Raw genomic sequence first — 12,969 nt, 5'->3', positions numbered from 1 at the left:
TAGAAATTTGTACATCAAAAATAAAAAGATGGTGTCTATCCCACCATCTTTTATTTATGTACTCACTTTTGATATGAGCAATATTTGAGAAGGCATCTTAAAAAATAAAAATAAAAATAAAAATTCTAATTCGTCCACTTTAATTTATGGTCAATGTTTTCTTTGAACGCCTATAAAAGGAGGTTGGTATTTTGTCTTTTCTTTTCTTTTTTACCTTCAGGAGATAACATGTTTTTTCATTATTTTACCTTTAAATGAACCTGTGCTGCTGTGCATGCATGGCATTGGATATTTGTTTTGCTAACTTTGACTTTTTATTTGTTCGGACTTTCTTGACATTAATGAAGCCATATCTCAAATTCGGGCACTCCACCAAGAAGATTCAAGGTAATTCCTATATATATCCCCAACTTCCATTAATAGAAATAATTTTGTCTCCATCGATGATCGAACAACGTGTTTGTTCACTTAATCAAACGTAACCCATACTACCCTGTCTCAAAATATTTGTCGTCCTTATTACAAATATTTGTCATTTTATTTACCTAAAATAAAATTAAGTAGCTTTTTTCTACTTTACCCTTGTATTAATTACATCAATGGGCTGATTTTGTGAGTTCACATACCAACATTTAAGATGTTTCATCATTAATGGAGTAAATATTTATTGAGGAGAGAGAACATGATGAAATATGTTAAGAGGGTAAAATAATCAAAATGCTGCCTTTATAAATACTTTCTTAATAGGCGTGTAAATAAAAAATGCGATAAATATTTTGTGACTGAGGGAGTATGAGTTTGCAGTTTCTCGTTGGAGTTATCTTTAATTTTGGAGATGGAAAAAGAAAAAGTCTCGCCTCATGAGTTTCCTGGTTTCTTCATTATTTTTCTTTGGTATACTATTTTAGTCAAACACGAAATAAATGTTCCCATCCAAGTATTGCTAAAAAATTTCAAGTTTTAATTCAGTGTAAATGTATTTAAACAAATAGGCCGCTTATAATATAATAAATACTCTATTAATTAATGAGTAAATAGTATAATCAACCTGCAATTACATGTTAAAATTCACTGAGCGTACAAATTACGATACATATAACTAAATGTTTGGTAAAATTAGTTCACCAACTAAGACCACTTCCCTGACTACCAATTCTTGTTGACGACATCTTTTTTTTTTTTCATAGAAAAATAATAGTGGTCAGCATATAATAATTATTATAAATCGAAGACACGCCTGCAGTCATGTAGGAGCGTGTTCTTACTGGGAGAAGGAAAACTTAATGAGTCTATATAAAGCTTGTTGGGTTTCAGATTTGGTACTGAAATTAATTATTTGTTGATATTCATTGGCAAGTGTATTCAGACAACTTGTCAAAGGTACTTACAAGCTCCTTCCTTCAAATCTTTGTAAGTTACGGACTAACTAAATGTATATGTTTTATCACTTCAATTCTTTCATATCCTTTTGTCTTATTTTCAAATTTACAAAATTAGATCTCATATTTTAAGGAGGTTTTTCTTTAGATATCATTTGTCTGACCTGATGATCTAAAAAAAAAATCTTTAAACTAACGGTTTATATACTCCCTTTGTTTCAATTTATGTGAATCTATTACTCCATCCGGATCAAAAAAGTAGCTCACTTAGCCATTTGCACACCCCTTAAAAAAATAATAACTTCAAGACAAAAATAGGTAATTTGACTAAACTAACCCTAATTAAATAGGGATTAGGATTTGATCATATAACACTTAATAGGGGCAAATATGGAAAAATAAGGTTAATTCTTTCTTGATTTGCTAAGTGGACTCTTTTTTTTATCCGGAGGGAGTAATACTTTGGGGAACCTACGAGGTGATTCTTTGACCACATTTTTCTTACAATTTTTCTAAATTATTTGAATTATAAATTATCATGACTTATAGTACGTCTTTTTATGTAGTTTCTAAATATATATATATTTAATTTTTACAAACTTGAAAAATTTATACCAAATTTACGGTGAAAGTTATAAAGTTTGACTCACATGCTCCGAAAAGATTCCCATAAATTGAAATGAGGGGAGTATATAATTTAAATTCTATTTTCTAAATTATTTATACTACTAATGAGAAGGCTTGTTTTTTTATTTTTCACTCAGTGTTCGATATCCGTATTGGAGCCCGATCATATTCGGATTCGCGCCGCGTAGGACCCCATTCGGGAGGAAACGTTCCCTACCAAGGATTTTTCCATACTCAGGGCTCGAACCCCAAACTTGTAGTTAAGAGAGCAGCGCATCCGTTCTTGTGATGGTGTAGGCTTGTTTTAGCTGACCAAATAGATTAAAATTCTTTACACGTATATAAAAGTTATACACTTAATTAATTCGTAAACTTATTATAAAAGCTAAACACTTAATTCGTAAAGGTATTCAACAATTGAAACAAAGCATCTTCCATGCATTTTGTCTGAAATATAGCATGTTCCAAAAGGTTAAACAAAGCATGTTCCATTTTGTCGTCAACTTTGTGCCATTCCTTGTTGTCTCCTTAAACATCATAGATAGATATAAATTAAAGATTTAATTCTTCTTTTAGTTATAACAGCTTTCCTATTGATTAAACGTTTTTCAGCTATACAAAGAAATTTTGAACGATGGTTACGGTGGAAGAGATAATGAGAGCACTCGAAAGTGGAGTTATAATGGAGCAAAAGGGACAAGTATTTGAGGCAGATGAAGATGCATATGACGGTATGAATGTCCACATCAAGGAGTCAATGGATTCTAACCACTTCATTACTAAGCTTAGAGCATCAATTACACAATGGACAAAACAGGTTTTTTTTTCTTCTTCATTTTTTATGAAAAAAAAGAGGCTTGTTCTCCTTCTTTGCTAAATGGTGTAAGTTATTGGAGATTCGACAGAAAAACATAACAACACTCGTTCTCGAAAGCAGATTTAAGCGGAGGCGGATTAAAAAATTTGAGTTTATTGTCTCGAGTTAATATACAATAATAATTGGACCAATGGACAGGGTTTCAATCTAAATATTGATTACTATACATTTAATGATTTTTTAATACAATTATATGGTCTAAGCAAAAGTTATTGATCTCACGTGAACTGATAATCATTGTAACAAATGCGCCCCTCGATTAAGATTTAAAAATTGAAAGAAGAGAAGGAATTTGGGAGGAATTTTCCTTGTACTGATTGTATTATTGTATGTTTTACAATGTATACATGCCTGCGTTATATAGAAAAATCTATACACGCTAAGTGTGTTATACGCCCGTGTTCAGAACTGTAGGAAACCAGAATTAGAAATTGGAAAAAAACCAGTAAGTAGAAAACGAAGACAGAAACTGTGTGCAAAAATTAAGAAATATCCGAGACCACATAATTCACTGTGTGTCCTTAAGGAATTTAACCCCCTCACTGTACCCGAGGTTACAGATTATTTCCTCCAGGATAAAACGGATATACCTGTCGCAGGAGTGGCGGTACCTCAAACGCCTACGACTTCGGCGAACTCAAATTTGGCAACGAAACACACTAAGACTCGATAGTTTTATTTCTGGGAAAAGAATGCAGAATAAATTTTTCAGTAGTCGAAAATTGAGGCATTGCCTCAGTTTATATAGCCTCGAACATGCCTGTTCAGAATAGGCTTGGTGGCTGTTCGGAGAGGCCATGCCTTTTCCGAAAAAAATAAGAACGTTGGGGAAGTTTTAATTTTATTCCGCCAAAATTTAATTAATTACTAATTAATATTTTACGGCGGAAATAAACAAAATAATTTCAGAAAATGAAGATTGAATTTAAATAAATTTGGTCCAAAAGGATTATCAATCAATCAGATCATTTGACCAAATCCAAATCCAAATCCAAATCCAAATCCAAATCCGAAGCCGAGCCGAGCGATGGCGCGAGGAGAGTCCCTCTTCTCAACCCTTTAAGAGCTAGAGGAAGTGCTTTCTAATATAAGCACATAACTTTCCCTTTCTACCACCAATGTGGTACAAAGCTCTTTTTCAAAGGAACTTTGCTTTGAACTTCATTTTCCTTCCATTGCCTTTTTCCCTCCATTTCTCATTCACACCAACTTAGCTAGCTTCAATCATTAACTAGCTTTAACAATCCCCCGAATGGGGAATGGCTATATGATGAAAAAACATGCATGACAAAAAAACTGTGTGATTCGTAAGCAAGGATTAATCGCATCTGGATAAGTAGATTTCTCTTTGAACTTTCTGTAGTGAACATATGTCGGATATACTCGGTCAATTGGTAGATTTGATATCTTTGAACCGTCGAGCTTTGGTGTATACCTAGACAACCACATGTCACACAATTAACCCTTTAACCATCTTTGGTTCTCATTGTTTTGTTCGTTTCAGCCATGAACACTGCCTGGTTCATAAGTGCATAGAGAATTGGCCTTACAGAATTCTCCTTGAAGCGGCTTACACTTCACACTTACATAGGTGATTTCTAAATGTGTCATCCCGTAGATACACTATTTGATATACCCCGTATCAAACTTAGAAACCATTAAAAAGCCGTAATGCTTTATCCTGGTACTGAACATTGTCTCATCACGAGAATGGACCAAAAAGTTATTGTGACAATGTTGAACCGTCATCAATGACTTTGTTTGATCTCTTTGAACCTAGATCTTAGGATCTCCAGTCTTCTAGGTAGAGTTACCTCCACGATGACTTGTCCTCGGTCATAGTCCCATTCCCCTCGATGATCTTTCAACCACCTCTCTAGTTAGGCCTTTAGTTAGTGGATCCAACACATTATCTCTTGACTTAACATAGTCAATTGTGATAATTCCACTAGAGAGTAGTTGTCTAACGGTATTATGTCTTCATCGTATGTGACGAGACTTTCCGTTATACATAACGCTCCCGGCTCTTCCTATTGCCGCTTGGCTATCGCAATGTATGCATATAGGAGCCAACGGTTTGGGCCAAAATGGAATATCTTCTAAGAAATTTCGGAGCCATTTAGCTTCTTCACCGGCTTTGTCTAAAGCTATGAACTCAGATTCCATTGTAGAGCGGGCGATACATGTCTGTTTGGATGACTTCCAAGACACTGCTCGTCCACCTATGGTAAAAACATATCCACTTGTGGATTTAGTTTCAGTTGAACCGGTGATCCAATTTGCATCACTGTATCCTTCAATAACTGCAGGATACCTATTATAATGCAAGCAAAGTTTTGAGTATGTTTCAAATACCCTAAAACTCGTTTCATTGCCAGCCAATGATTTTGGTCGGGATTACTAGTGTAGCGACTTAGTTTACTTATAGCACACGCAATATCAGGTTGCGTACAGTTCATGATATACATCAAACTTCCCAACACTCTGGCATAATCCAATTGAGAGTGACTTTCACCTTTATTCTTTGCAAGAGCAAGGTTCATATCAATTGGCGTCTTTGCAACTTTAAAGTTCAAGTACTTGAACTTTTCAAGTACCTTTTTTCAATATAATGAGATTGAGACAATGTTAGACCTTGAGGAGTCTTATGGATTTTAATTCCCAGAATTAAATCGGCAACTCCTAAGTCTTTCATATCAAACTTACTAGCAAGCATGCGCTTAGTGGCATTTATGTTAGCAATGTCGTTACTCATTATCAACATATCATCCACGTACAAACAAACAATGACGACGTGGTTCGGAGTGTTCTTAATGTAAACACATTTATCACACTCATTTATCTTGAATCCATTTGACAGCATCGTATGGTCAAATTTTGCATGCCACTGTTTAGGTGCTTGTTTAAGTCCGTAAAGAGACTTAACAAGTCGACACACCTTCTTCTCTTTCCCTGGAACTACAAACCCTTCAGGTTGTTCCATGTAAATTTCTTCCTCTAACTCTCCATTTAAGAAGGCTGTTGTCACATCCATTTGATGGATTTCAAGACCATACACGGCGGCTAACGCTACTAACACCCGAATAGATGTAATCCTCGTTACCGGAGAGTATGTATCAAAGTAGTCAAGACCTTCTCGTTGTCTAAACCCTTTAACAACTAGTCTTGCCTTATATTTATCAATAGTACCATCAGCTCTCATTTTCCGCTTGAAAATCCATTTGGAACCTAAAGGTTTATTCCCTGGAGGAAGATCAACCAATTCCCAAGTATGGTTGTCCAATATGGATTCTATCTCACTATTGATTGCCTCTTTCCAAAATTGAGCTTCCGATGAAGACATAGCTTCATTGAAAGTTCGAGGCTCATTTTCCAACAAAAATGTTAGAAACTCTGGTCCAAAGGAAGTAGGAAACCAGAATAAGAAACTGGAAAAAACCAGTAAGTAGAAAACGAAGGCAGAAACTGTGTGCAAAAATTAAGAAATATCCGAGACCACAGAATTCACTGTGTGTCCTTAAGGAATTTAACCCCCTCACTGTAACCGAGGTTACAAATTATTTCCTCCCAGGATAAAACGGATATACCTGTCGCAGGAGTGGCGGTACCTCAAACGCCTACGAATTCGGCGAACTCAAATTTGGCAACGAAACACACTAAGACTCGATAGTTTTATTTTTGGGAAAAGAATGCAGAATAAATTTTTCAGTAGTCGAAAATTGAGGCATTGCCTCAGTTTATATAGCCTCGAACATGCCTGTTCAGAATAGGCTTGGTGGCTGTTCGGAGAGGCCATGCCTTTTCCGAAAAAAATAAGAACGTTGGGGAAGTTTTAATTTTATTCCGCCAAAATTTAATTAATTACTAATTAATATTTTACGGCGGAAATAAACAAAATAATTTCAGAAAATGAAGATTGAATTTAAATAAATTTGGTCCAAAAGGATTATCAATCAATGAGATCATTTGACCAAATCCAAATCCAAATCCAAATCCGAAGCCGAGCGACGACGACGGCGCGAGGGGAGTCCCTCTTCTCAACCCCTTAAGAGCTAGAGGAAGTGCTTTCTAATATAAGCACATAACTTTCCCTTTCTACCACCAATGTGGTACAAAGCTCCTTTTCAAAGGAACTTTGCTTTGAACTTCATTTTCCTTCCATTGCCTTTTTCCCTCCATTTCTCATTCACACCAACTTAGCTAGCTTCAATCATTAACTAGCTTTAACAAAGTGCTCAAAAGAAGACCCTAACTAGACTCTACAAAATAGAAATAGACTCCTAGTGAAAATATAGAGTTCTAATATTTATAACTCTCATCTATAAGAGTAAAAATCTGAAGTTAAACCTAATCAAATACTATCTGGTGCCATGCCTTTTCCGAAAAAAATAAGAACGTTGGGGAAGTTTTAATTTTATTCCGCCAAAATTTAATTAATTACTAATTAATATTTTACGGCGGAAATAAACAAAATAATTTCAGAAAATGAAGATTGAATTTAAATAAATTTGGTCCAAAAGGATTATCAATCAACCAGATCATTTGACCAAATCCAAATCTGAATCCGAATCTGAAGCCGAAGCCGAAACTGAAGCCGAAGCTGAGCCGAGCGATGACGACGGCGCGAGGTAGTCCCTCTTCTCAACCCTTTAAGAGCTAGAAGAAGTGCTTTCTAATATAAGCACATAACTTTCCCTTTCTACCACCAATGTGGTACAAAGCTCCTTTTCAAAGGAACTTTGCTTTGAACTTCATTTTCTTTCCATTGCCTTTTTCCCTCCATTTCTCATTCACACCAACTTAGCTAGCTTCAATCATTAACTAGCTTTAACAAAGTGCTCAAAAGAAGACTCCTAACTAGACTCTACAAAATAGAAATAGACTCCTAGTGAAAATATAGAGTTCTAATATTTATAACTCCCATCTATAAGAGTAAAAATCTGAAGTTAAACCTAATCAAATACTATCTGGTGCCATGCCTTTTCCGAAAAAAATAAGAACGTTGGGGAAGTTTTAATTTTATTCCGCCAAAATTTAATTAATTACTAATTAATATTTTACGGCGGAAATAAACAAAATAATTTCAGAAAATGAAGATTGAATTTAAATAAATTTGGTCCAAAAGGATTATCAATCAGATCATTTGACCAAATCCGAATCCGAAGCCGAGCGACGACGACGGCGCGAGGGGAGTCCCTCTTCTCAACCCCTTAAGAGCTAGAGGAAGTGCTTTCTAATATAAGCACATAACTTTCCCTTTCTACCACCAATGTGGTACAAAGCTCCTTTTCAAAGGAACTTTGCTTTGAACTTCATTTTCCTTCTATTGCCTTTTCCCCTCCATTTCTCATTCTCACCAACTTAGCTAGCTTCAATCATTAACTAGCTTTAACAAAGTGCTCAAAAGAAGACTCCTAACTAGACTCTACAAAATAGAAATAGACTCCTAGTGAAAATATATTGTTCTAATATTTACAACTCTCATCTATAAGAGTAAAAATCTGAAGTTAAACCTAATCAAATACTATCTGGTGTCACACGAATTGGGCCAGATAAATTGTCACAAACAAGCAGCCCTTAAACAGTTGCTTGTTCATTTATTGAACTAAACCAGCCCAAGTGCATAATAATACAGCCCAACCAATTTGTGTCAGAAAGGAGCTCATTTCATGGCTTCTTCATTGTCATCTTGGTCTGTACTTCACTTGGTTGGGAGCATGATTTGCTCGGAGCTAGATGCTCCGTCAACAAAAATAGTGGATGCAAAATATGTCACCATACTCTGACGTCCATTTTGGCAATGCCTGTGAACTTAATACGCCCTTTAATTCAATTTATGTGACTCTATTTTTTTTCTCGTCTGCTACACAAAAATGATTCTTGCTAATTTGAAAATTAATTTAATGTAAGCTTTTCATTTTACATATACTTGATAACAAACTTTTATACCGATACAAATTTTAAAAGTCACACAAATATTATGGCATGTATAAGATTATATGTTTCAAAAAATCTTCTTTCCTTTTTAAACTCTTGCTCAGTAAACGGGGTCACGGAAAGAGTACAATTTATACGTATTCGATGTAAGTTTTTCAAATGTATAAATATAAGTCCACAAAACTAAAAACTTGGATCTTTAGTTTCCAATATATAGTCCATCCGTTCACTTTTACTTGTCTAATATTCTAAAAATAGATTTTCACTTTTACTTGTCACTTTTAGCATATCAAGACAAGACAATTTCTTTTTCCCTGTTTTACCCATTGTATTAAATACTCACTTCAAATTATTTTTTAAATCCAATAAAAATATACACTAATTAATATGGATACATTGGTAAATTATGCACATTGGTAAATTATGCGCTTCATTTAATATTTCTTAAGGAGTGTGCATAGTCAAAAGTGGACAAGTAAAAGTGAACGGAGGGAGTACTTGTTATTCCCCTCTTTGTTAATTCTTGTCGTCAACAAAATGGACAGAGTACAACAACAACAACAACAACATACCCATTTAATCCCACAACGTGGGGTCTGGGGAGGGTAGAGTGTACGCAGACCTTACCCCCACCTTAGGTAGGGAGGCTGTTTCCGGAAGACCCTCGGCTCAAGAAAAAGCATAGGAAAGGTCAGATACGGGCAAACAAATCAAAGCAATTATGAAAATGAAAACAATGAAAGTAAATAAGTCATTATAAACCAACAGATACTCGCAGAAATCAAGAGACAAGAAACTAAAGAGCAATATAACTACTCGTAAGAAAGGATAAACGCGACTACCTACTAGCCTTCTACCCTCAGGGGCGGAGCTAGCCCTTCGGGAGTGGGTTCAGCCGAACCCAGTAGCTTTTATCCGAATCATATATTTGTATTAATTTTTTTGTCAAATATGTACAAATTATTAATTAAGAACCCAATAACTTTACAGAATTAGAACCCCGAACGACAAGCTTCGAATTCTGGCTCCGCCTTTGTTTATCCTAATATGAGTCCTCCATGGACAGAGTATTATGAAGATATGTCTTTGGTCAAAGGAACAATATGTTCTACTTTTTGTTTCAGGGAAAGACGGCTGTTTGGATTAAATTGCCTATAGAACATGCCAACCTAGTTAACGCTGCAGTCAAGGTACGTAAAACTAAAACTAAATAAAGTTTCATGAACATGTGTTAGTACTTATTTTTTATTGGTGCATGAAATATAATGCAGGAAGGATTTTGGTATCACCATGCAGAGCCAACATACTTGATGTTGGTGTACTGGATTCCTCAAACTCCTAATACTATTCCTGCAAATGCTTCTCATAGAGTTGGTGTTGGGGCTCTTGTCATCAATGATAACGGAGAGGTACACATCTGTTTCATCTTATATAACATTCTTTTCTTATTAACATGTTTTGCAAATAATTGATACTTTTTTTTTTAATAATTTCATTTTATATACCATCAATGGCACGCTTTTATTACCCAAAAAAATTTCATTACATTTTTAAGACATAAGTTTTAAAGTTTTTTTTTTTTTTTTTTTTTAAAAAACTAAGCGCCAAGTCAAACACCGTTATGCCCCCAGTCAAATATCATTGCATAATTTAAAACCCAGAGAGTATAATACTACTTCCGGACCATATTATTAGTTTTTAAGGTCTTTGCACACCCCTTTTATTGTAAGAGTATTTGTTTAAACCATCTTTTATCTCTCTTATAAATTAAACGTCTCACATAATTAACATCCTACTAATTGATGTAACAAGGATGAATGGGAAAATAAAATAAATGTTTTTTAAAGTATCAATATTTAAGAAAAAATTCAATTTATAAAAAAAACTAATATTATTTAATGTGTTTTATTTTTAAAGTTGTTTAACAGATTTTACCGTCACTACGATATACGTGACATATGTCATTTTTGCACAGGTATTAGTGGTCCAAGAAAAAAATGGGACATTTAGGGGCACCGGAGTGTGGAAACTTCCTACTGGGGTTGTTGATGAGGTAATCATCATTACGATTTTGAATACTCTTTCCTATTGTCTTTTTTTTTTGAATTGCAACAAAATTTTCTCACCAAAAATAAAAAATAAATCTCACCAAATCAAATTCTTCAAAATAACAGGGGGAAGGTATATGTGATGCTGCTGTAAGAGAAGTAAACGAAGAAACGGGAGTAAGTTCAATACTAGAGCAGTAGAGCTTCATACTAAGCTAATTAGATTTCTAACTATTATTTCATTTTACAAATCATTTATTTTTTATTTAATTCTTTTTGTCTTTATATTATTTTTTTCAGATCAGAGCAGAATTTGTAGAGCTACTTGCATTCAGGTAAAATCCCCTATGCCTAAGAAGGGGAATTTTTCATTCCTGTCGGCCGAAATTAATCAGTGGTGCTAGCTAAAATAGACAAAACATATACATAAATATTGTATATTATATGTATAATTATGTATACAATATATATATATATACACACACTTAATAAATTAAACATATATACATTTTCTCGCTATTTCTAGGAAGGAACAAAAAGGTAATTGCCCCTTTAATTTATGAAGGTTTTTGAAGGATCTAGTACTAGAGCACTAGGGATGGGATTTCATAATTTTTTTCTTGTGCAATTTCCTCTTCTAAACTTAATAATTATTTACACTGAGACACTCAAATTTATTTGTATTATTACAGGCAAAGCCATAAATCATTCTTCGGAAAGTCGGATTTATTCTTTGTTTGCATGCTAAAACCACTCTCTTATAAGATCCAGAAGCAAGATTCTGAAATTGAGGGAGCACAGGTGTGTAGTGTCATTTCTCATTACTAATTATGCCTGAATTTTCCTAGTTTAATCTTTAATATGATTAAAGATTAATTAGTGTTGTTATATTTATGCCATAAAAGATTTCCTATTAAATATGTACTAGTTTTATTACTCTTTCATACTCGCCGTGGATGCCTATGGAGGAATATGCAGCTCAAGCTTTTACAATGTAATGCTAAAAAATAAATTAAAATAATTGCTGACAGGTCATTTTTCGGGCTAGAAACTTGATCTTTTGGTGAATACTTTAATTTGTGGATAATTAACACATGGTTCAGTGATTTTAATGAGACCAAAAATTTATTTTTGAGGCTTTACGAATACAACATGAAAGCTTAGTAACTTTGATGAGACAAAAATTAGTTTTATGACTTTACTGATACATATAAGTAAAGTTTAGTGACCATTAGTGAATTTAACCCCTGAAGTTTCCTTAGTTTAATATATTTAAAGTATGATTTAAAAAGATTAATTAGTTTTAGTTTTTTTCAGTAGGGAGATTTGTAGGTGAAATTCAATATGATTGGCTTTTAATTTGATCATTAAACTAGCATTTAAGTTTTATTTATGCCAAAAATAATTTCTTATTGAATAGTTTATTCCTCTTTATACTCGCAGTGGATGCCTATGGAGGAGTATGCAGCTCAACCTTTTGTAAAAAAGCATGAGATGTTCAATAAAATAGCAGAGATTTGCTTAGCGAAAAAGGACAACAAATACAGTGGATTCTCTAATGTGCTCATGACTTCTGGATTTTCTGCTAAGAGGAGTTATTTGTACTTCAACCAAAAACAATTTACATTACCTCAAAATTAAGGATGGAAAGTGACCTAAGGTCATAAAGTGGTGGAGTCAAAATTTAAAGTTTATGGTTTTTGCATTTGTCACTAAACACATAGCTCGTTTTAATTACTAGGTTTGTAATTAATATTTGTACATATTCAATAAATTCTCAAAGAGAAGTACAAGATTTAAAAACAAAAGTTTCTAGATTTGTTCGGACCGGCATATAATACTCTAGCTAGACAGGAGTTTGCTTAATCTTTTGTATAATAAAGGCAGAATAGGTCAGGGCCCCCTGAACTTGTTGAGTTTTATTCGGTGTACACCTAAACTTTACGTTGGCATAATTATCCCCTTGAATTTGGTAATATGATAGCCTCGATCCCCCTAGAAGCTGATGTGGCAAAGAGCGTGAATCCCCTCTCTTTTAGGCGTGGAAGGGATGAAAAATCGAAAATTCAGCTTCCAAGTGGGGTATTTTTCAACTATTAAT

General features: G+C 34.1%; 1 protein-coding gene across 2 annotated transcripts; it reads left to right on the top strand.

The window, feature by feature from the left end:
- The first annotated feature begins 1,257 nt into the window (after positions 1–1,257).
- On the top strand, positions 1,258–12,676 carry LOC132641006 (nudix hydrolase 2-like). 2 transcript variants are annotated; one of them, XM_060357847.1, is made up of 9 exons: positions 1,258–1,410; positions 2,619–2,823; positions 9,945–10,010; positions 10,092–10,229; positions 10,796–10,873; positions 10,995–11,045; positions 11,169–11,203; positions 11,561–11,669; positions 11,822–12,267. In XM_060357847.1, exons 2-9 carry the CDS (start codon positions 2,641–2,643, stop codon positions 11,864–11,866), a joined length of 705 nt encoding a protein of 234 aa, XP_060213830.1. In that variant the 5' UTR covers positions 1,258–1,410; positions 2,619–2,640; the 3' UTR covers positions 11,867–12,267. The 2 variants fall into 2 exon arrangements, with proteins under 2 accessions (XP_060213830.1, XP_060213829.1); XM_060357846.1 differs by lacking the exon at positions 11,822–12,267 and adding an exon at positions 12,312–12,676 and having other exon boundaries at positions 1,260–1,410.
- Positions 12,677–12,969: the final 293 nt, after the last annotated feature.

The sequence above is a fragment of the Lycium barbarum genome, chromosome 5 (genome assembly GCF_019175385.1).
Source record: "Lycium barbarum isolate Lr01 chromosome 5, ASM1917538v2, whole genome shotgun sequence".
Classification (NCBI taxonomy): Eukaryota; Viridiplantae; Streptophyta; class Magnoliopsida; order Solanales; family Solanaceae; genus Lycium; species Lycium barbarum.
This window is presented reverse-complemented; position numbering and strand designations above follow the sequence as displayed.